At 40.4% G+C, this 25,605-nt stretch overlaps 1 protein-coding gene across 1 annotated transcript in view; it reads right to left on the bottom strand.

The window, feature by feature from the left end:
- col4a1 (collagen, type IV, alpha 1) overlaps window positions 1-25,605 on the bottom strand; it is a 257,790-nt gene that overhangs the window by 72,729 nt on the left and 159,456 nt on the right. Inside the window, exons 19-29 of the mRNA XM_039745916.1 lie at window positions 23,671-23,758; window positions 21,907-21,942; window positions 20,932-21,087; window positions 18,783-18,851; window positions 13,141-13,224; window positions 12,299-12,369; window positions 12,018-12,209; window positions 9,208-9,376; window positions 5,546-5,638; window positions 4,752-4,856; window positions 4,488-4,585 (exon numbers count right to left, since the gene is read on the bottom strand). Coding sequence (XP_039601850.1) covers window positions 4,488-4,585; window positions 4,752-4,856; window positions 5,546-5,638; window positions 9,208-9,376; window positions 12,018-12,209; window positions 12,299-12,369; window positions 13,141-13,224; window positions 18,783-18,851; window positions 20,932-21,087; window positions 21,907-21,942; window positions 23,671-23,758 — 1,161 coding nt within the window. The remainder of the gene's footprint in view (window positions 1-4,487; window positions 4,586-4,751; window positions 4,857-5,545; window positions 5,639-9,207; window positions 9,377-12,017; window positions 12,210-12,298; window positions 12,370-13,140; window positions 13,225-18,782; window positions 18,852-20,931; window positions 21,088-21,906; window positions 21,943-23,670; window positions 23,759-25,605) is intronic.

The raw sequence follows: 25,605 nt of genomic DNA, 5'->3' as shown, positions 1-25,605 counted from the left end.
CAGGGCATCATGGACAATGGAGTTTTTATGCACCGCCCTGCTGGATGCCATGGGGGCCACGAGAGGGAGCTGCAGGAGGACCAAGAGTTCTTCGTGCCTATGACCCGGAAGTTCGCATAGGAAGAGCGACGGGCTTCCGGGTGAGAAAAGCATTGTTTACCCTGACCCGAAGGAATAAGGACTTATGGACTGTTGGATTGGGAACACTTCCGGGTCGGGGGATATAAAAGGACTGTGGGAGCTCCCAGACGGCGAGCTGAGTTGGGAGGCAGGGTGGCTAAGCGTCTGGGAGTGGAGAATTGGTTTATTGTATTTTGTGATTTATTATTGGAGAATTGTGGAGAGGAGCGCTTTTGTGCACATAATTATTATAATAAATAATTATTTGGACTTTTATCTGGTGTCTGACGTGTGGTCCGAGGGTACAAGGGTGTGAGAAAACCCCGTAATCTGTCACAGTATGTACATCAATTTTGGTTAGTGCAGGGAAGCCACCTACCAAATTTCGTGAAGATGGGGTCAGCCTTCTACCTACACGGGAAGTTGGAAAATTAGTGACGTTGGAAAGTTCCCTATGTCGGCTAAAAGTGACGTCATACCATCGAAATAAGTACGTACATTGGTTTCGGTTAGTGCAGGGAAGCCGCCAACCAAATTTCGTGAAGATGGGGCCATAAATAAGAAAGTTCAACATGGCGGACGTTGTAGACCGTTATCGACCGTTATGACGTGTAGAATTTCGAAATGAAACCTGCTTAACTTTTGTAAGTAAGCTGTAAGGAATAAGCCTGCCAAATTTCAGCCTTCTACCTACACGGGAAGTTGGAGAATTAGTGATGTTGGAAAGTTCAATATGGCGGCCAACAGTGGCGTCATACCACCGAAATAAGTACATACATCGATTTCGGTTAGCGCAGGGAAGCCACCCACCAAATTTCGTGAAGATGGGGCCATAAATAAGAAAGTTCAACATGGCGGACGTTGTCGACCGTTATGACCGTTACGTGTATAATTTCGAAATGAAACCAGCTTAACTTTTGTAAGTAAGCTGTAAGGAATGAGCCTGCCAAATTTCAGCCTTCTACCTACACGGGAAGTTGGAGAATTAGTGATGAGTGAGTGAGTGAGTGAGTGAGAGCTTTGCCTTTTATTAGTATAGATTATTTTTTCGAAAATGACTGATCCTGCCTTTTTTATAAAACTACCAGAAATTTGTTCTGTTCAAGAAAAATATTCTTTGTTGCTCACACACTGACATGGATGATACCATGTGTTGTACTATTGTACAATGACATAAAAATCATGCTTCAACCATCAAGCAGAAACTCATTATTAAAAAAATCAAAATATAGTCGAAATTAGATAAAAATGTGGATCAGGAGGAACATAACCAGGTTGACAATATTACTCGAGCAATATATGTCTCGCGATCAACCTAAGTTGGGTTAGCTTGGAGATACCCAGACCCTAAATAACATCATTGATAATTTGTGTGAAGAAAATGTAAGATGTTTCGCTGAATGGGCCAGCCCCTTAAGCAAATTGATACAATATATAGTTAACAGCTGTCACAGGTGGCGGGGGGGGGCAACCCGGCCGGGACACCCCGGAGGAGGGCTTAAGCCGCCCCCAGACCACGTGGGGGCGACTGCCCTGGTCGCTATGGGGACCACGGGTGCAGAGCTTTGAAACTCAACCCTGTAGTCACCACCAGGAGCCACTCCAATGCTTTGGGAGCACTGGACCTCAGCACTTCTGCCACACCCGGAAGTACTGGGGGGAAAAGGATCGGGGACACCCAGATTGCTTCTGGGTGCACAGTCAGCACTTCCACCACACAGGGGAGTGCCGGTGGAGGATTGTCGGGAGGCACCTGGAGCACATCCGCGTGACTATAAAAGGGGCCGCCTCCCTCCGTTCGTTGACTTGAGTCGGGTGGAAGAAGGACGAGGTTTTGAAGGAGAGGAGTGGAGGAGGCCCGAAGAGAAGTGAGGCATTTGATTGGTGGCCTGGACTTTGGGGTTGTGTGGCACTTTTGTAAATATGGATGGTGTAAATAAACGTGTGTTGGGTGACTTGAATGTGTCTGCCTGTCTGTGTCCGGGCCGGCTACCACACAGCCAATAAATGAAATAGGTAAGATCTATCCAGAACTCACTCTGGTATTTTATGATATATGCCACAATGAAGGTCCCAGCAAAAAGGACTCTCTGCTTTATGTTATATCATATATGATGTATTTTATTTTAAGATGATATACAATTTTTTTCTTACAAAAATGTTGGGAAAATTTCCAAGTGTAACAAATTTACGAAAACCTTTGTGCCTAGATACCAGCCAGAAAAAATGTGTGTTTCTTTGCTCAATATTTGTATTGAGGTCATCATTCACACAACCAATTGTGTTCTTAACCATTACAGTACAAAATCTCTTCAAAAAATCTCTTAAAAGAAAATTCTTATAATTCTACTAATCTCTCCTCTCTGTCTTCCAATTATAATACAAACCACATCAAAGTCCACTCAGAACCACAGTTAACACTGTTCTTATTTCAAAGGTAAGAAAATACCTTAATTGCTAGCATTTATTTTAAAAAATTTTAATATGCTTGTACTGTATTTGTTTTAAATTTTAAAGTTGTGTTAAAGAAAAAAATGCAATGTTTTGTCAAACTTAGCATATTTTCCATAAATTATGAAGAAAAAAATGCTCCCACTACAAGTCATTTTATTGTAAGTCAAACTTTTTTTGTTATGGAATGGCACCAAAACATTGGTGCATAGACTGCAGGTTAAAAATTACACTGATCAAAAAACATGTCCTAAATGTGAAAATATTATACATTTATAATCATTCAAATGGCAAACGATAATGTAAATTATTTGCATCTTTGATTTTCTGCTGCACTTTGCCTCAGGAACGTCTCTCTTAAAAGAGAGTCCAGCTTCAGTCAGCCAGCATCCTTGGACTCCCCTTGAATCGCTACACTCTTCCATGGTGATAATGTTTTAATGAAATCAATCTCTATGTTTATCACACAGTGCACCAGGGTTTAAGGGAAAAATCTAAGTGTAAGTTCAAGAAATTAATCTTTAATGATCTGTTGCAATTCATTATCTGGTATGACTTGAAAGGGCACTCACTATTTCAGGACAATTTTGAATCTTACAATTTTCCAAATGGTATTATATACAGGCACTTTTGAAGCTCTGTCAGCTTTACTCAGCTATTCTTCATATCTCTCATGTTTTAACACTACTATGATCCAAAACCTACAATATGCTTTCCTTAATCTTGGCATCACTAATCTGAGGAAATGTATTTCTCAAGTACATGAATCCCATTTGTTTTGTACATTGCTTTAAAAACTTTTCATAGGTCCAAGTTTGTTATGCATGGGAGAAAGATCAAGGCACATTTTGGACACTCATTCTTTGCTATATGGTTGCAAGATATGGATGCTATCCAGTGATCTGACATGAAGACTGGACTCCTTTGGTACTGTATCTCTTCTGAGAATCTTTGGGTACCTATGGTTTGAATTTGTTTTGCTAATGGAGTTCCGAATGAGGCACATTACCTGCACTGTGAGGGAGTGTCAGTTATGGCACTACGGGCCATATTGCTGAGGTCTCGAGTGCCTGGACCAGGCCAAGGGGATGCCCATGTAACAACTGGCTGTAGGAGATAGAGGGTCATCTCCGGAGGTTAGGATTGGACCGCTTGTCTGCCTGGGCGGTTGCCAACCAGGATTCTGAGCTGTTTCGATGTGTGGTGGTGTGGCAATGCGCTGTACCAGTGCATGCTCGCCAACCCTGACCTTTCTAAACATAGCGGTTCTTCTTGTCTCCACTGTTCCACTCACATGAAAAAGAGCAGTGTTTGGTGTAATAAGCTGCAAGCCAAGCAAAAGTGCAATCACCCTTAGATCTCTATAGATATTCTATCTACATTTCAAATACTAGTCTCACTGAGTGTCACATTTCTGAACCAATCCAATGCCTCAATAAAGGCAGCACTCAAAGTAGGGGCGGGGATTTTGAACTGCAAGGATCATAGGTGCTGTAATTAATATGCTCCGATTGAGAGCATCTAAAACATCTACTGTTGAAATATTAAACATATAAATGCGTGTTCCCTGTGTAGAGAGCACAATGCACATTTTAAAAATAAACATGACATAATGCAAGGGAAAATTTTTGTAGCATATATATTTACATTCGATGGCATCAATGGACAAATGGTAAACGTGAATGATATGTTGTTGCATGTGCTGTGTGTGCTCTCTGTTGTTCGGTTACAATGATCAAAATTTCAGCTGTTTGTCTGCAGTTATGTCAGTTTTATTCATGTACATAAGAAAATTTTACCAGGTACAATAGTACTTTTTCTTTAATATGAGACATTTGACTGTAATATCTAAGTAACTACAGCAATGACCAAAACATGACCAAGAGGTACAATGCTTAAGGACCCATTTAAGTTACCTTTTGCCCAGGTGGACCTGGCCTTCCTGGTACACCTTCCAGACCAGGCTGTCCTTGAACACCCGGCTGTCCAGGAGACCCTGGCATGCCTTGATGACCTACGATTAAAGTACATATACAGTATGAAGAGTGAACATAAAGGCTGGAGCTCACTCTCCTTAAAGAGAAATCATAACAATCTTCAAAAAGCACTGTTACTAAACAATCTAGTCACTCTTTCCAGTCTGTTCAACAAAAACCTGCTAAAATTAAGCTTCTTCTTACCTTTCGGGCCAGGTTCACCTGGAAACCCTATTCCTGGGAAACCTTGGTCACCTTTAAGTCCTGGAGATCCTGGATTGCCAGGGAATCCCGGAGGGCCAACGTCACCTGATGACAAAAGATTAATATGGTGAAACTCCTCAGTAAAGGATACAATATGGAAAATTATTTTTCCTGAATAAATTATGGTAAAAAGAAGGAAAGAATTCGTACATGAATGCCAGTTTAGAACTGAAGCTTCAATAACAGAAGGGTTTAATTCTAGTTCTTGGTCAAAACCATGCTGCCAGATTGAATGGCAAAAATGAACTAACTCAGTGTGCTGCACAACTTACTGAGTTCCTGCATTTTGTCCACTGCTGTTTGGATCAGCTCCAGCATCCCCTACAGGGATTATGCAGGCATGGAAAGTGGATGGAAAGAAAGAGTAGTTTAAGACAAAGCCTGCCTCAAACTCTTACTTTACAGTCATAAAAACTTTGCAGAATCAACTTCCTCTTTACAAACGTAATTATATTCAGACAATGTAGCTCTTTGAATTTTATTCTTAAAAAAATGTTCCTTTATCTAGGATTCAAAAATCATGCCAGCTAAAATATACTTCAGTTGTCTTTCATTCTTTCAATAATTCGGTCGATTGCCCCCAATTGTAATTGTAAATTTCTGAATTATTGATTGTTACTAATTGCTTTTAACTCATATGTAGCGAGGGATATCCTGATAATTCATAATGTCTCTTAACTGCAGAGCTGAGATTCCCATGCTTCTGCTGCAGCCCCACATCACTCATATCTCACCTGGTAGGCCTTGTATTCCTGGGGTTCCAGGTGATCCAGGAAGTCCTCTAGGTCCAGGCATAGGAACAGTTTCACCACGTTCACCCTTGGGTCCTAGTAATACCAAAGAGTGAAGATGTTCATTAAAATGAAGGCAAAAATAAGTTTACATTCTCTGCAATAATCAAAACTATGTGGTAATGCTCCATATCCAAATGTAAGTGGCTTCCAATTGTAATACTAATAGGATGCCATCAGCTTTGCTCTAGAGCTTGTCTGAATGAATAGACAATGTACTGAAATTTATTATGGTATGAGAGTAGAAACTACAGAACCACAAGACATGCTGCATGTTAGTCTTAATAACTATAAATTAATAAAAGATGCAGTAGGACCAAACTTTCAGAAATAAATACAAATAGCTACAAATAGCTAAATTAAAGTGCCTTATTTTTACATCTGAAAATGTAGTATTAATTTAATTCTGAGTTCTGAACTTCACCAGCATTAAAAATGTCTGCTCCATTACCACCTTTGATGATGGGATGATACAAACATGATAAACACAGAGAATAGATGTGACACAGCCCAAAGTATTCCTCATTCATTGCCATTTGTTTATGTCAATTAGGGAATTAGGGAAACTAAGCTAAACCACAGGCAAAGAAACCCAATTTATATTATCTAAGACCTGCTGAACTACGGGGAGTCCATTTTTGTGGTATAGGAGATTAAGAAGAGGCAGTAAGAAAGAGCTGTGAAGGAAAAATATGTTTTTTGTAATCAGAAATATTGGGATAATTATGGAAAAATCAGGTGAAGTGGTGGAAGGTCTATACAGAATGACAGTAGATGTTTGATGCATACAGGAGACAAAACGTAAGCATAATGGTATAAGAATGCTTAGTGGAAGTAGTAGGGAGTGTGATGAATTTCAAAACTGCTCAACTTGAATGTATCCGTCACTCCTACTGTAGAATTCACCACTGTCACACTTCCCTCGTACATATCCTGTACAACTCTTACGTACTTCTCTGCCACTCCCGACTTCCTCATACAATACCACAGCTTCTCTCAAGGCACCCTGTCATATGCTTTCTCCAGGTCCACAAAGATGCAATGCAACTCTTTCTGGACTTCTCTAAACTTCTCCATCAACACCATCAAACATTGCATCTGTGGTGCTCCTTCTTGGCATGAAACCATAATGCTGCTCACTAATCATCACCTCACTTCTTAACCTAATTTCCACTACTCTTTCCCATAACTTCATGCTGTGGCTCATCAATTTTATCCCCCTGTAGTTACTGCAGTCCTGCACATCCCCCTTATTCTTAAAGATCGGCACCAGTTCACTTCTCCACTCCTCAGGCATCCTCTCACTTTCCAAGATTCTATTAAACAGAATCTGGTTAAAAACTCCACTGCCATCTCTCCTAGACACCTCCATGCTTCCACAGGTATGTCATCTGGACCAATGGCCTTCCCATTTTTCATCCTCTTCAAAGCTGTCCTTACTTCCTCCTTGCTAATCCGTTGCACTTCCTGATTCACTATCTCCACATCATCCAACCTCTTCTCTCTCTCGTTCTCTTCATTTATCAGCCTCTCAAAGTCCTCTTTCCATCTGCTCAACACACTCTCCTCGCTTGTGAGTATGTTTCCATCTTTATCCTTTATCACCCTAACCTGCTGCACATCTTTCCCAGCTTGGTCCCTCTGTCAAGCCCACCGGTCCTTTTCTCCCTCCTTAGTGTCCAACCTCTCATACAACTCATCATACGCCTTTTCTACCTCTCTCTTCACCTTGTGCCTTATCTCCTTGTACTCTTGTCTACTTTCTGCATTTCTCTGACTATCCCACTTCTTCTTTGCCATCCTCTTCCTCTGTATACTCTCCCACATTTCCTCATTCCACCACAAGGTTTCCTTATCCTCCTTCCTATTTCCAGATGTCATGCCAAGCAGCCTTCTTGCAGTCACTCTTACTACATCTGCTGTAGTTGCCCAGCTGTCTGGTGACTCTTCACTGCCACCCAGTGCCTGTCTCACCTCCTCCCTAATCTCAACCTTGCACTCTTCATTTTTCAAACTTCCACCATTTGATCCTAGGCTCTGCCCTCACTCTCTTCCTCTTCTTGATCTCCAACGTCATCCTACAGACCACCATCCTATGCTGCTTAACTACACTTTCCCCTGCCAACACTTTGCAGTCTTCAATCTCCTACAGATCAGCTCTTCTCCATAGGATGTAATCTACCTGTGTGCATCTTCCTCCACTTTTGTATATCACCCTATGTTCCTCCCTCTTCTTAAAACACGTATTCACCACAGCCATGTCCATCGTTGTGGCAAAATCCACTATCCTCTTCATTCCTTTCCATGACATCATACCTACCCATCACCTCCTCATCTCCACTGTTCCCTTCACCAACATGCCCACTGAAATCCGCTCCAATCACCACTTTCTGTCCCTTGGGTACACTGTTCATCACTTCATCCAACTCACTCCAAAAATCTTCTTTCTCACCCAACTTGCGGTGCATATGCACTAACAACATTCATCAGCACACCTTCAATTTCCAGTTTCCTAATCATTACTCTGCCTGACACTTTTTTCACCTCCAAAACACTCTACATACTGTTCCTTCAGAATAACGCCTATCCCATTTCTACCTCCATTCCACACCATGACAGAACAATTTGAATCCACCTTCAGTCTACCTGGCCTTACTTCCCTTACATTTAGTTTCTTGCATGCACAATATAACAACCTTCCTTCTCTCCATCATATCTGCTAACTCTCTCCCCTTACCAGTCATACTACCAACATTCAAAGTTCCTACCCTCAGTTCCACTTTCTTTACTTTCCTCCTCTCCTCCTGCCTCCGGACACATCTCCACCCTCTTCTTTGTTTTCTAAAATAATTAAAAACCTGAAATCTCAACACCATGAGATCAAATCATTAAAATAATCAATTAACTTAAAAAAAAGGATTCCCAAAATAAAGATGAAGAATGCTTGCTAGAAGGTTAGATAATGCTATAGAACACAGGCTATATTAACAGGTGCCTTAAAGGAATACTCAACCCGAAAGTGACCATCCTTTCATATGTTACTTATTCTGTGTTATTTGTAGTAATGGTCAAGAAAAATTTTTAATGTTATGTTTTTATGGAGAATGGATAACAAAATACTTTGCACAAAAATGGCTGCTGAATCTGTGATGATGATAAAGGTATTAATGAGCTACTGTAATATCCTGACCAGCAATATCATGACCACTTGCATACTGCAAGGCCATATAAAGACTATTCAGTCATTGGTCCTAAATGAAGTATGGTTTGCTCCTTATATAAAACCAATTATCTGATCATAAGTGTTGACAGCATTTATAAGAACTAGAATCACAGAAAGGAAAGTCATAAAAACAAACAAACCAAAGACACTTTTATGGGATACGTATTTAACATTGTCATTTTTCTAAAGCACTTTGAGCTGCATTCCATATATGAAATGTATAAATAATAATAAATAAAAGAGTGGCTGCATGGCCAGTGCTACACACTCAATGCAATTTAAATCAAGCATTCATGGCTAATAATGCTGCTAATAATGTTGCTGCAGAGTAATCTCCATGCATTTGAAATTCTCCGAGGCTAAATAATTGTGGTTATCTCACCAGGTGTGCCAGGTAAGCCAGGTCTTCCAGGTACTCCTTGATTTCCTTTTTCCCCTGGCACGCCAGGCAAAGTGTGTCCTGGAAGACCAGGAGGACCCCTCTCTCCTTTAATTCCTTTTAAACCTGGATCTCCATCGGAACCTCGATCTCCTTTGAATCCAATAGTGGCCTAGGTGTAAGAGAAGAAACAGTTCTTTAAACATTGTGCAATATTTTTAAAAATCATTTTTACTCCTAGGGAAACACAATGGTTCAAAAATCTCTGGGGGCTCACAATATAATTTCTGCCTGAGTTATTTTTTGAGGAATTGGCACGTTCTACCTATATTTACATGAGATTTCTCCAGTAGTTCAAAGGCACATTGTTTGACCAATTAGCAAGTCTGTGATCCAGAAAAAAGTGAGTAGGAGGAAATGTATGTTATGCTGCAACATAACTGGTATTCCAGCCCTTAGGGTTTTTGTAGAGCTATCTACATTGGAATTTTGACTTGTAAATTTACTGACGTAAATGTTTATCACATTTTCCATGCATCCATACATTTACTGAACACACAATCCAGTTTTAGCATTGTAGCATGTCACTCTCCCAGCAAACTTAGGCTCAATATGTAAGCCAATTCATGACTCTTAAAAGGAACACTCATGCACACACCTACATGTACTAATTTTCAAACAATTAAGCATGATCAATTTTTTTAATACTCATGCTTTTGGGATGTGAGAGGAAAACTAGAATACCTAAAGAAAATTCAAACTCCACACTGACAGTAACTTGGCTTGGATTTGAAATCTGTGTTGTGAGGTAGTAGTACTAACCACTTCATCATCATTTGTTCATTTGCATTGTTTTACTATTTTTTTATATTTACCATATTCTTTTCTAGTTGTCTTTAGGGGAACTGTAGCCTATGCTGGCAGTTACTCAACATGGAGATGGTGCCTGAGTACATCACTGACTACATCCATAAATACAGTATATATAATCACTAAAGAAAAACCAAGGCCTTGAAAAGAAACCTGTACTGACAAAATCAGCTATGAAATGAACCACAGTTCAGGCACTATGAGGTAACACTGGACTCCACTATACCAAATATGCTGTTATTGCACTGATACTTAAATAAGACATACTGTACATGGAAAAGGTCTAAGAGCTACCCACTCTGGCCCCCATAAGGCCAAAAGGTATACACTCAAAGAGAATGGAAATAGTAGAGGATAGAATGACAAGAATAGGAGTCACTAAAAAATGTAGTTATGATCTCAGGAATTGAGGATGACAGCTGCTTGCTTTAATTGTTCAATACATATGTTAATTAATGAATACATAACAATAAAGTTGTTAATATAATTTATGAATATAGGTTTGGTTTGTACTCCACCATCCTTGCTGATAGGGAGTAAGTTTGAATGCTGTAGCCAACAATCAGCATAAACTGTGGGTGCAAAAAATAAAAAAAAAATGAAACTGCAATTATGTTTTGAACATACTTACTCCAATTCAGGATAGCAAAGAATCAGAGCTTATCCTGGTAATACTGGGTAAAAACTGACACAAATAAAAATAATATGTAAAACAGATGCACTGACAGTAACAAGACCAAATCTGAACCCATTCTGCAAGAGACAGAAGAAAGGAAGAGTAACTACTGCACTAAAGATCTGCTAGATAGTTTTCTTAATTTGAGATAATTATTTCAACCCTAACAATTTTAACATTAAAATTCTCAAACTTTTTTTAATGCCATTAAGGATCAAGGAATTGAAGACTATGCTTGAGTCAATGAAAAAAAAAAAAAACAAACCAAATCTGGATGTGGCACCGGTTTATTGAAGGGTCAACTCACATATGCTATGATCCAATATAGAACTGCCAATTAGCTCACCATGCACATATCTGGAATGTATGAAGAAAACTAGAGTACTCAATGTATACCCACTCAGACACTAGGAGATTATATAGACTCAACTCAGATAACAACCACGTGCAGCATTTGATTTCATGATGCTGGATTCGTGAGAAATTTTTGCACTAACTACTGCAGCACCACACTATAACAATTTTAACAAATGGTACATTTTCATAGCCATAAAACCCTTAACAGATATTTCCAAGCTCTACATGTACATTTCTCCTTTATTATTAAAAGAACATGCTTTTCCAAACATGAAAATTAACTACTGTAGAGGGAAAAAATTAAAGGTTATTTCCACACTGAATAAGAAAATAAAATAAGACACAATGATTTGGCTATGTAGCCTTCATCAGGTGTGTGAGTTAAAATTCATTACTCCACTGAATTACTGCATCTTGCTTTTCTTCAAAAGAGAAACAATACAAAGAAGTAATCCAAAAATAACAAATGCTTAAGGATTGTTGAGAGCAAAGAAAAAAAATACATTAAGTTGAGACATCAAACACAAAAGCAATGAAAAAAGTCAAAGTAAACATCATTTCTTTTCTTTAAGATTTGCTTGGTATTCTTTAATTGTTAATTACCTAAGGACACTGGCTATAAAGAATGTGAGGAAGATGAACTGCATGAAAGCTATACAGTTGAAGTTAATTGTTATTGCCCGTAGTAGGATGACCCTCTGTAAAATCATGTGGTTTCTTACTTTTTACTCCATGAAGGCTTGAGGCACATTTTCATTTAATTAATACAGTACACAGTCGGAAAAAGATTACGTATAAAAGCCAGCACATATTCTTGACTTAGTACAACTGCTCATTATGCTACATAAGAAGTGAATCAGACCAGAAACAGTAACTTAAAGAAAAAGTGGTATACAAATAATATACTTACTGGTTCCCCTTTTTCTCCAGGTAATCCAGGTATACCATCTCTTCCAGGACTTCCTGTTTGACCTGTAGTTCCAGGAAAACCAGGTAAACCTTGATCCCCTTTGCTGCCTTTAAGGTCTGGACTAAAGAAGAGTTCTCCAGGTTCACCCTTTGCTCCTGGGTATCCAATCAAACCTCGAATACCTGGAGGACCCTGGCAAGTCAAAAGAAGGCTGAATAATTATCATAATGCAATCTAAGGAAAGACAATGATTTTTCAGGCAAAAGTAAGCTATTACTCACGGGAAGACCTTGAAGGCCTAAAGTTCCAGGAGAGCCTTTTTCTCCTTTAATGCCTGGTGACCCTGGATATCCTGAAAATGTGAAACACAATTTGCAATATAGTAAAATTCAACCTTTCATAATGATATAATGGTCTTTGTAAAATTTGTAGCATTGAGATTGCCTTTTCTGCTCATGTCTTTCTTCTTCTTGATTTCACCACTCTCACCACCATTAGAGGAAAATTTTCTTCGACACCATAGCTGCAATGCTTGCATTATCCTCTTATTGAAAACTTCCATAATACTTTTTCATTTGATTTTTGAAAATCTGATTTTTATAACTGAATGTTCCTTGGACTCGTTGCATTAAAGGATCAAAAATCTAGGGTGTGAGAGTGCCGTTTGTGTTTTGAGCATAATGTTTCACCTACCATTGATGTTAGTCGATGGGCCAACCAGTAATATTGATCATCTGCCCAGTAATCAATGGTGGGGTGAATGGATGGAAGAACTGCAGAATCTGTTCTTGAAAATTTAATTTATGAATTTACTGAAAATTTTGAAAGGGCCATACTGACTTCGACCTGTTAATGATATTTGTTTATTTCATTTATGTTGAACGGCTGTCAAAATCACCCTCAGCTTGCTTAATGGCTGAGGAATAGATTTTAGCAATTGCAGTCTTTAAGTGAGACAAGACTTCTGTGTAGAACTCCTTGCAAGTTGTTTTGCAGCATTAATTTGACACTGGGCAATAACACAATTCCCTATACTCCCAATAAATATATTCCTACATATTCAGCAGGTATACATTTAATGTATTTACCCAAAGTATGAAGTAATGCTGTGTGTGGCACTTACCTTGTGGACCAGGAGGGCCTTGTTGTCCAGGAAGACCAGGGGGCCCTTCGGCCGCACAGTCAAAGCAGGTATCTCCTTTGTCACCTGGATGCAAAAGATATGTAGATTATGTGTGGATCTGAACAACATAATGCAAATTACACGTCCATCTGCCCTACCCATGTAATATACTGTAATATAACACAGGTGGTCTGTGACACTAGATACAAGGCATGAAACAGGGTTGAGCTGGTCACACCCACTTTTACACAGGGGTAAATCTGGAGTTTCCAATTAACCTAACCTGCATGTTTTTTTTATCGATGTGAAAAGGAAGCCAGAGTACCTAGAGAAAAACCTGCACAGACAAAGTGAGAATGTATAAACTTTACATGGACAACAAACAGTTGCAATATTTGAACACAGTATTCTGGATTCATGAAGTGGTAGCAATAGCCACTGTGCCCTTTAATTCCCATATAAATAACTGTTTAATTAGTGAGACCAATCATATTAGATATGGAGAAAACTATGAGAATACAACATTAGCACTGGAGTGTGCCTTTTCTTTCAAGCTATAAGGTTAATCTTATTGCAGATATTCCTGTCCACAAATGATTTTCCAACCGATTTTGTACAATGGACTTGATAAACCATGCAATAATGTGTTGTTAGTGTCAGGAAACTATACTTGAAAATACTTGGAATATTTTTCTTAAAGTGAATTTGAAAGAGTAAATTAATCAGTAATTGAGGCTGCAGAGAATGTGTCTCGGTTTTAAGACAGAGAAGTTTGAAAAGAGGTAATGGTTTTAAATGGAGGTTTGTCCAATTTAAAAAATATGTCTCTCTATTATAAAAAAAAACTTACGACAAAACGAAACATATTCCCGGGGATGAGACGTGATCTTTTGAAAAGAGGCACAGACATTTTCACTTCCCGGGAGAAGGACAAGTCATGTCATACTTACAACCTTCAGACGCAAGTCCCGTGATACACATGAAGAGCAGGTTAGAGACAATGGAAGTACGAAAATTAGTAAGTCTCCAAAAAGGAAAGTAAAGATCGCATTATCACAAACAACCTGAAAATAATACTCGGGGAAATAACAGAACTGCGAAAAAAGATAGAATATTCAGGTGCTGTACAGGCTTTTAAATATCTGAAGCTCCGCACAAAATGCAGATCACATGGCGTGCAGCACGCAGTAGCAGCAAGCCAACAGCTTCTGGAGCAAAGAGGAGGTGAAAAAATTCACCTGTTACTTGTTTCCCAATGTATCACCGTTATGAGGGGTTTCGGAGGAGTGGCCATGTCAACAAACTGAAATTATTACTCGGGGAAATAACGGAACAGCGAAAATAGATTGAATATTCAGGTGCTGTACGGGCTTTAAAACGTTTGCAGCTCCACATGAAATGCAGAACACGTGGCACACAGCAGCAGTAAGCCAACAGCTTCTTGAGCAAAGAGGAGGTGAAAAAAACACATGTTACTTGTTTCCCAATGTATCACTGTTTAAGAGGGATACATCTCTTCTACATCTGCGTCTCCTTGGGGTGCGCTCAGCCACCCTCTTCATAACAGCACCTACCACTGGAGGAGGAGGTGGGGGGGTGTGGGAGTTGGTAGGCGAGCAAAATGCAGATCATGCGTGAGGGCAGCAGCAGCACACCAGCAGCTGCTTGAGCAAAGGGGAGTCACAAAAAAAAATGTATTTGTTTCCCATTGTATCACCATTTAAGAGGGAATTCGGAGAGGCGGCCACTGGCCGGGGGTGAAGCCCCCTAGTACAATTACCATTCAAGCCCTGTATTGTATTTTGATAAATATGAATGCCAATGCTAGTTTACTTATAGTTGGGTATCTACTTGATGGATATACAAGTATTTTAAAACTGTTGTTACTGTTTATATAAAGGTACTGTATTACAGAAAAGAGAACAATATTACTCACTTCAGTAAATGGAGGTACTTTAATAAAAAGTCACTGAATGAGATTTCTGTTTTTGCAGCGGTATTGAAGGTTGTCAAGTATTATAAAATTTCACTGATGTGAAATTTGAATACAAAACTTCTGGTATCGTGAAAACCCAAATGGCTACTTTTAACTGCTTGCAATAAAAGAGAGCTCTGTTGACTGGGGCCTTATGCCTCTGGTAAGGCCACCCAAGGCAAACTGGTCCTAGGTGAGGGCTGAGACAAAGAGCGGTTCAATAGACCTTCTATGATGAATAAAAAATTTGGACAGCGTTTTCCCTCGCCCGGACATTGTTCACCAGGGCCCCCCTCTGGAGCCTGGCCTGGAGGTGGGGCTCGATAGCGAGTGCTTGGCACAGCCCGAAGAGGCAACGTGGGTCCCCCTTCTCATGGGCTCACCACCTATGGGAGGGGCCAAGGAGGTCAGGTGCAGTGTGAGTTGGGTGGTGGCCGAAGGCGGGGACCTTGGCAGTCCGATCCTCGGCTACAGAAGATGGCTCTTGGGATGTGGAATGCCACCTCTCTGAAGGGGAAGGAGCCTGAGCTAGTGCGCGAGGTCGAGAGGTTCCAGCTAGATATAGTCAGGCTCGCCTCAACGCACAGCTTGGACTCTGGAACCAATCTCCTTGAGAGAGGCTAGACTCTCTACTACTCTGGAGTTGCCACAGGTGAGAGGCGCTGAGTGGGTGTGGGCATACTTATTGTCCCCTGACTTGCAGCCTGTACATTGGGGTTTACCCCAGTGGACGAGAGGGTAGCCTCCCTCCGCCTTCAGGTGGGGGGACAGGTCCTGACTGTTGTTTGTGCGTATGCGCCGAACAATAGTTTGGAGTGCCCACCCTTTTTAGAGTCCCTGGAGGGGGTGCTAGAGGGCATACCTTCTGGGGACTCCCTCGTACTGCTGGGGGACTTCAGTTCTCATTTGGGCAATGACAGTGAGACCTGGAAGGGCGTGATTGGGAGGAATGGCCCCCCTGATCTGAACCCAAGCAGTGTTTTGTTATTGGACTTCTGTGCTCGTCACGGATTGTCCATAACGAACACCATGTTCAAGCATAGGGGTGTTCATATGTGCACTTGGCACCAGGCCTCAGTTCGATGATCGACTTTGTGGTTGTGTCATCGGACTTGCGGCCACATGTCTTGGACACTCGGGTGAAGAGAGGGAGGGAGCTGTCAACTGATCACCACCTGGTGGTGAGGGCTTCGATGGTGGGGTAGGATGCTGGTTAGGCCTGGTAGGCCCAAACGTGGTGTGAGGGTCTGCTGGGAACGTATGGCAGAGTCCCCTGTCAGAAGTAGCTAACTCCCACCTCCGACAGAACTTCGGAGGGAGGTGGGGGACATTGAGTGTGAATGGGCCATATTCCGTGCCTCTATTGTTGAGGTGGCTGACTGCTCCAGTGTGGCCGTAAGGTGGTCGACGCCTGTCGTGGCGGCAATCCCCGAACCTGTTGGTGGATACCGGCGGTGAGGGATGCCGTCAAACTGAAGAAGGAGTCCTACTGGACCCTTTGGTCTTGTGGGACTCTGGAGGAAGCTAATAGGTACTGACAGGCCACGTGAAATACAGCTTCGGTGGTTGCTGAGGCAAAAACTTGGGCATGGGAGGAGTTTGGGAAGGCCATGGAGAACGATTTTCAGACGGCTTTGAGGAGATTCTGTTCCACCGTCCGGCGTCTCAGGAGGGGGACGCAGTGCAGTGTCAACACCGTATATGATGGGGATGGTGTGCTGCTGACCTTGACTCGGAACATTGTGGGTCGGTGGGGGGAGTACTTTGAAGACCTCCTCAATCCCACTAACATGCCTTCCAGTGAGGAAGCAAAGCCTGGGGACTCGGAGGTGGGCTCCCCCATCTCTGGGGCTGAGATCACCGAGGTGGTTAAAAAACCCCTTGGTGGCAGGGCCCCGGGAGTGGATGAGATACGTCCAGAGTTCCTCAAGGCTCTGGATGTTGTAGGACTGTCTTGGTTGACATGTCTCTGCAACATCTCATGGACATTGGAGACAGTGCCTCTGAATTGTCAGACCGGAGTGGTGGTCCCCCTCTTTAAAAAGGGGGACCAGAGGGTGTGTTCCAACTACAGAGTGATCACACTCCTCAGCCTCCCTGGAAAAGTCTATTCGGGGGTTCTGGAGAGGAGGGTCTGTCGGATAGTTGAGCCTCGGATTCAGGAGGAACAGTGTGGTTTTCGTCCTGGTCGCGGAACAGTGGACCAGCTCTACACCCTTAGCAGAAACCTGGAGGGTGCATGGGAGTTTGTCCCACCTGTCTACATGTGTTTTGTGGACTTGGAAAAGGCATTCAACGGTATCCCTCGGGGAATCCTGTGGGGGGTGCTCCGGGAGTATGGGGTACTGGACCCCCAATAACAGCTGTTCGGTCCCTGTACAACCGGTGTGAGAGCTTGGTCCGCAATTGCCGACGCAATTGAGTGTGAAGTGGCTGGAATGGGAATCAGCACCTCCAAATCCGAGACCATGGTCTTCAGCCGGAAAAGGGTGGAGTGCCCTCTCAGGGTTGGGGGAGAGATCCTGTCCCAAGTGGAGGAGTTCAAGTATCTTGGGGTCTTGTTCATAAGTGAGGGAAGAATGGAGCGTGAGATCGACAGGCGGATCGGTGCGGCGCCCACAGTGATGTGGGCTCTGCATCGGTCTGTCGTGGTGAAAAAAAAGCTGAGCTGTAAAGCAAAGCTCTCAGTTTACCAGTCGATCTACAGTCCTACCCTCACCTATGGTCATGAGCTATGGGTAGTGACCAAAAGAACAAGATCACGAATACAAGTGGCTGAAATGAGATTCCTCTGCAGGGTGTCTGGGCTTTCTTTCCCTTAAAGATAGGGTGAGAAGCTCAGTCATCCGGGAGGGACTCAGAGTAGAGCCGCTGCTCCTTCCGCATCAAGAGGAGTCAGATGAGGTGGTTCGGGCATCTGATCAGGATGCCTCCTGGACACCTCCCTGGTGAGGTGTTCTGGGCATGTCCAACCGGGAGGAGGCCCCGAGGAAGACCCAGGACACGCTGGAGGGACTATGTCTCTCGGCTGGCCTGGGAACGCCGTGGGATTCTCCCGGAAGAGCTAGAAGAAGTGGCCGGGGAGAGGGAAATCTGGGCCTCTCTGCTTATGCTGCTGCCCCCGCGACCCGACCTCGGATAAGCGGAAGAGGATGGATGAATGGATGGATGAATAAAACAGTGAAGAGTGAGGCATTTTTGATTAGTCTACATTGACTGCATACACGTACATAGGTTAAGGATCATAATGCAGTATAGAAATATCCAATGACATTATCATGTGCTCTCATTTGCTATACAATCTCATTTGGCCTGAGACATGAAATTTGACTAAAATTTTCTAGGGTTGCACTGGAAATCATGTTCCATGCAGCAAGCATATCAGGATAAACCACATATCTCCTAAGACATATCCCAGTGTTCCACCAGTGAACTATTGGGAAATAAATGAGAAAATACAAAATGTATCTGGTGATTTCTGAGCATTCTGTGACCAGCCCTGCACATCACCATAGAGGTATTTTTTAAACATTCAGCATAAATAATTTACGATTCAAAGATGCCATTAGAAAACAAGATGGCACTAACATTGATCATAAAACCTGTGTAGTCACACATCTAGGAACAGAACTGAAATTAAAAAATGAATAAAATAAACATCACTTGCCTTTCTGTCCTCTTTCTCCTTGATATCCTGGTTGGCCAGGAGGGCCTACAACTTCACAAATAGTATCACCTGGTCAAGACAAAACCATCAGTAAAAATATTAGTAATAATATATTTTCACAAAACAACCATGACATAGTGAACAGAGATTTCTCTTAGCAGATTGGAAATGAAGCCATGAAGCACTTTTTTACACTGTACAATAGAGAGGAGGCCTATTACAAATTGCAGACCCATGGAATCTTTCTAAAAATTGAATTGTCTATGGTATTTGTTGAGGTACTTTGAATGAGCAATAATGGTGTTTGTAACTTATATTAATGCTCTCATCTGACAATCCGAGAGAGAGAGAGAGAGAAGTTGGGAGCATGCACTGATTACAGTGAGCTGCCACACCCACCTCACGACAAACCACCCAAATTGGGACCCGAATGCAATCCTAAAACAAATTAATATAAAAAAAGTACTGTTTCTCTGTAAGTGTCTTATTGGCTCAAGTTGTACTATGTGGCCACTTTGAAACATGCTTCATAGCTTGCAGCTTCTTCAGCAACTACTTCCTCTAGCATGCTGTCATTGATATTTACAATATACAGATAGGTCTTTTATTCTCATGATGAATGTTACAGTGGACCATGAGGTAGCATATGCTAACCACCAGATCATCCAGCCTTTGTTAAACATTTACTAAGTCCCACAAAAAATATGTGATTTGACCATCAGGCTTTGTCCATTTAAACATGAATGACCAAGGAAAGTTGAAACAGATAATGCATGGTTTTAATGATTTGGTGTTTATCCAGTACTATTGGCCTGAAGGTAGGTGAAAAACAGGTGTACAGGATGAATGAGTTCTTTACAGTGTCAGTTATATTCTGTGCCATTTTCACCAACCCCTGCAGTGCTTTATGATTTTGAGCTGGGCCAGTGCTGTACCAGGATTTCATGCAGCAAAAGAGATAGACTCTACCTACAGAAGTTTGAGAGAACAGATGGAGAAATGCAACCTGTCCTCAAATGTCTGATGAAGTACAGGTGTTGGTGAGAGTTGATGACAAGTGACAAAATGCATTGTGCACACTTTAGTTCATCAGTTAGTCACTCCAAGATGTTGAAAGCTGCATACCTTTTAGAAAGCATTTCCTCCAATGGAGTTGTAAGTGTGGTCTGCCGTTTTACTTTTCAGAGTCAATTACCAGATCCCTGGTTCTCCTGACATTATGAATGGGATTGTTGTTATGTCATCACCGTGACAACAGGTAGACATCTTCTTGTAAGTTGTCTCATTATTTTAGGTAATCAGGCCCATGATGATGGTGTCCACAGCATTGCAATTATGGAGTTGAAGCTATATCTAGTCAAACTGTTATAGGTGAACAAGGCACACAGAGGAGGGCTCAGCACACAACCTCGTTGTGTGTCTGTGTTGAGGATCAGTATGGCAGATATGATGCAGCCAATTTTAGATACTGAGGTTTGCTGATTAGGAGCCCAAATCCAGTTGCAAGTGGTGGTGTTGTGGCACAAATTAAGGAGTTTGGTGGTGAACTTTGATGGTGCAACTGTTTTAAATGATGAGCTGCAGATTATAAACAGGACTCTGGCATAACAGTTTTTATTATCCAGATGTGCCAAGGCAATATGAAATACAATGGAGACTGCATTCTCTGTGGATCAGTTTTAACGATATGCAAACTGGAGGTTATCATGACTATCTGGAATATTCTGTTTAACTTTATCACTACTAAAGTGACTGCCACCAGTCTGTAGTCACTCAGACAATCTACATTTGTTTTCTTAGGCATAGGGATAATTGTTGTCCTTCTGAATTAGGCAGGGACCACAAATTATCTTAAAAAAATATTAAATATGTCACTGAAGACATCAGCTAGTTGGTTGCTACATGTTTTTACAACACGCTCTGAAATTCTAAGCAGATGTCTAGTGGATATTAGCAAATTTAAAAATCTTCTCTACGTCAAGTACAGAAACAAAGAATGATGAATCATGTTGTATTACTGGCAGTTGAATGGGGCAGGTTTTTTTTGTTATTGCAATGAAAACAGGGATAGAATCGATTAAACTGATCAGGAGGGTAACATGCAGATGAGACTGGGTTAGGTTTTACTCTTGTAGTCACACTGTCTTACCTGGAAGACCTGGAGGTCCGGGTTCTCCTGGAAAACCAGGAAGTCCATCTTGACCTTTAGGCCCTTGTAAATTTATTCCAGGGTAGCCTTTTTCTCCTTTCTGTCCTGTTTCTCCAGGAAATCCAGGAGGACCAGCGGGTCCTTCCAGATCTCGACCTAAGTGGAAAGAGCAAGAAACAACAAGTTCATGATTTGCCTTAAAGTGAAATGTTTACATTGTGATATTATTTATAGTTTTATTTTTGAAAATACGCTAAACATAAAATGATAATCTCTCAAACAGTACTTTTTCTCTAATATTTATAAAGTAGCTATGATGTTTTCACAGAATTAGAAGATGCTACTGACTGGTGCCTAACAGCTAATATAATAGCCAAAATGCTTAATATTCAGTCTTACTCAAATGTTTGATATTTTTGCAGGATTATCCATTCTACTGTTACTTGTTACCATAAAAATTACCTGCTAACCACTTTCCAAATCTAAACATACAACAACAGATTTGGACCTACACATTATCCAAAAAGTAACATTTTTATAAAATATATTCTTGGAATTAGCCAGTAGTACTAAGGTATTGTACCATGTTAGCCATTCTGAATGTAGAGAAAGATTACAATATGCAAGCTTTTGAGGAGATGGGGCCTGAGTTGCCTCGAAAGCTTTCATATTGTAATTTTTTTAGTTAGCCAATAAAAGGTGTCATTTTGCTTGGCTTTTCTCTGGAATTAGCCATAACGCAAAAGAAGAAAATAATACACTGTGGTAACTTCCCCTTATTACTCTTTCATCTTATATTGTGAATTTATTTTTACTTTACCTCTTTTGAATTACATTATACAATACAAAGTACACACCACAAAAGACACACTTTAAATAAAAAAACCTCAGATACCTGATTCTGAATAGTTGTGTGTGGTTTTTTGTAATTAAACATTTCCATCTCTAAGGTGTATATTTCTGCTGGATACATACCTGGGAGACCTGTAGGTCCCTGAGGGCCAGGAGTGCCTACAAAATAAACAGTGTCATTACATTCACAGTCTAAGCCACCATCGATTATTTCAAGCAAATTTAATAAAACAGATTCTACTTATTGCTTGCTGCAGATACAAATGTGCACTACAACTAAACTAAAATCCCTCTGTTATCTCATTGTGTGGGACTAACCAGAGCATCCACTCTCCTCTCTTCAGATTATATCAAAGGGTTCTGAGGTAAATTATACTGCACATAATCTTAATGTCCACAGTACGGATCCATGAATCAACACTGCTTATGTATCATAACTAAATGCCTGGTGACATTTTTCAATCTATAACCATCTAGCAAACATCCAAATAAAGGTCTGACATGTTCTGTCTTTTTACATACCACTGTTGTAAACAGCTGTGAATGTCTGTGGTCTTTATTTTAGAATGAACAAACCTGGACATTCTCTATTGACCTTTCTTACTGACAAGGTATTTTTGCCAACAGAATTACTGATGACCAGAAAATTTGGTGTTTACTGGACAATTCTCAGTAACTTCAGCAGACTAAAGTGTGTGAAAATACCAAAATAGAAACTGTTTCTAAGATCCTGACATGACCACAGCTGGTATCAACAATCGCACCATAGTCATAGCAAGTCACTTTAAATATTTTTAAAAACAACTAAACCTCTTGACCATGTTTGCATACTGCATATAATGAAATTCAGCCAAACTGTTGGCTGTTTAAAGCAGCAGGCTGTGTTAACAACTAGGTGGACCTAATAATTATACACCAGTTATGCCACATTAGTGACAGGAATGCAGTGGGCTAATACTTTTTAACACTATAAATGGATTACTAAAACACTACTTTTTTAATTTGGCTTTATCATAATCCCCTTTTATGCACCAGTCTAATAGATTGTAATATGTGCTGCAATATCATATACCCTGCGATGGGCCGGCGCCCTGCCTGGGGTTTGTTTCCTGCCTTGTGCCCTGTGTTGGCTGGGATTGGCTTTAGCAGACCCCTGTGACCCTGTAGTTAGGATATAGTGGGTTGGATAATGGATGGATGGATATCATATACTGGTACTTAAAAGTTCTGCACTTGTTACTAACCTCAGCTGTTCTCTGTTTTTTTTGGGTTTTTTTTGTTGGCTATCATGCACCACTGCCATTTGGCCAAAGCACTCTGCAGCTGCCTTGGATGTTGAGAAAGACAGTGGACACTGCAACATTTGATGTGACCCACTGCCTTTAATCTTACAGGACAATACACTATAAGTATAAAGAATTACTTTAGGGCATACAGTATATGCTTGGTATAATCCTCAGTGGGGTCTGGGTGGTTTTTGACACTTGGAACCCCTGAAGGCTTATTTTCTCCAGCACTTCGTCAGATGGAGTTCTTTATTTCCTCTCCTTCATGGCCATCTGACCATATCTGACCATTGCACTGTACTTATTGTTATGACCACTAAAAACATAATGAGTAAGAAATTTAACAGTAATTTAAGCTATGTTTAGGGCCTCTTCCATTTCTATTACTTATTTGTTTATCTGTATTGTATAATTTGGTATTAATTTTTCTTTGTTATTCTAATTATTTCTTTTACTTATTCTGAAGAATTTTGAGCTACACTTTTTGTATGAAAATGTGCTATAAAAATACTGAGTGTAGCATGTAAAGAATTATGGGGTGGTATTATTCTTGAAAGATGATACATAATATAAAACATGCTTGACTGTAAAATAAATTTACCTTTTTCTCCTTTCAATCCTGGTATACCTGGCCTTCCCGGGGGACCACTGTCCCCTTTTTCACCACTTACTTCACCACTTTCAGTAATCTGCGGGATGTATGGAAATATTTTAAATATATCATAAAGAAGGTATTATACACTCTTAAATGAAAAAAAATCTGTATTACTTTTCCACTCAAGTTCTTACTTCTTACAGTATATCAGATGTTCAATTTGCTATTTGTTTCTATGTTCAACAATAAGCTTAAGTCTGATTAATTTTTCAGAGTAGAATGAGCCTAAGGTTTTCATTTCTGTTGCCCAGCTTAGATATTTTTATGAATGCTAAGGATTGTGATATTTTTGAAATGGCCAGCTCCAGTGTGCCATGTTGAGGCATACATAATAGGTATGTTAACTAAGACACCTTATACTTTTAGCATTTCTGGAAAAAACACAATTCTTTGGTGCCCTTGCTAGTATACAGCTATAAAAACAGACCCAATGCCACTGTGTGTTTCTGGCACTAACTCCTGTGAGGAGGGTGTATCTGCAGCATTGATCAAGTAGATCTAGCCAAATTCTTTCAAGTAAATGGTCAATCGTGTACTAGAGGACATCAGTAGAAATTAAGAGGAAATGAATTTAGGACTCAAACCAGAAGGCACTTTTTTATGCAAAGAGCTGTGGGAATATGAGAAAAACCACCAAGACTTGTAGTTGAAGCAGAAATCTTGAGAACCTTTCAAGAAGTATCAGGAGGAGATATTGGGACAGCTTAGCTATTCACTATACAAATGGGCTAGATGGACAAAATAGACTCCTCATGTTTTTTATCTTCTAATGCTGTCCATTGTGAATAGTACTATAAACAGTTAAGATTAGGTTAAGGTAGATTAGATTCAACTTTATTGTCATTGAACACAGTACAAGAACCATGGCAATGACTGCATTTACATGCACATATAAAACTGTGAGAAGAAGAGTAACTCTTTAAAGTTAGAAACCTGGTTTTACTCAATTTACATGTGCAAATATGCTTCTGGAATTCTCCTTTGACAAAATTCTCCTACTGTATGTCATTAAACTGCACAAAAGAGTTAAATATCATCTTCGACTGGCAATAATCTGAAAACAAGCATGAAATCTCTGATAATTTTCTTGTGTTATATGAATATTTTTAGTTTTTTATGTGTGATTAACTATGGCATCAATTCCTTTTTTACATCATTGACCTGAGCCACAATGATTCATGGCATTAACACTAGCCACTGCATCACCTGATCACACTGTTTCAACATATCTATAGCAAACAGCTGAAGTAAAGCTAAACACACACATTATTTATTTTTTTGTTTTTTCTGTCCACCCTGGCCATTGGACCTTACTCTTATTCTATGTTAATTAATGTTGACTTATTTTATTTTCTTATTGTGTCTTTTATTTTTCTATTCTTCATTATGTAAAGCACTTTGAGCTACTTTTTATATGAAAATGTGCTATATAAATAAATGTTGTTGTTGTTTATTATTATGTTTCTGTTACTGAATTGTGCACAACACACTCATAATGAATGGCTGTGTGGTTCAGCCCTACAAGGGGTCAGCATGCCGGTACGTGTGCTTCTTCCCTTGCACCCATAGTTGCCAGGATAATAATAATGCAGGCATTTTTACTTCAGTAAAATAAGTACTGTGTTAGGTTACTTATTACTTTAAAAAGTAATCAGACTACAGGTATATAGAGTACTTTACTTTTAACAGGTTACCCTGCTGTTCCTGAGATTGTGCTGCTGAGCTAAGTACTGTACATTGAGCTCATAAACATACATTTTGCAAATTCTGAAAATACTGAGACTGACTATTTTAACCAGGAGAAGGAACAATGCGATTGCCCAAGCATTTGCCACAGGAAGTATACTGTATCTTGTGGACATTTCTATCTGTGGCTGCTGA

Source organism: Polypterus senegalus, chromosome 2 (assembly GCF_016835505.1).
Source record: "Polypterus senegalus isolate Bchr_013 chromosome 2, ASM1683550v1, whole genome shotgun sequence".
NCBI classification, from domain to species: domain Eukaryota; kingdom Metazoa; phylum Chordata; class Cladistia; order Polypteriformes; family Polypteridae; genus Polypterus; species Polypterus senegalus.
The sequence above is the reverse complement of the archived record's forward strand: the minus strand, read 5'-3'. Positions and strand labels throughout refer to the sequence as shown.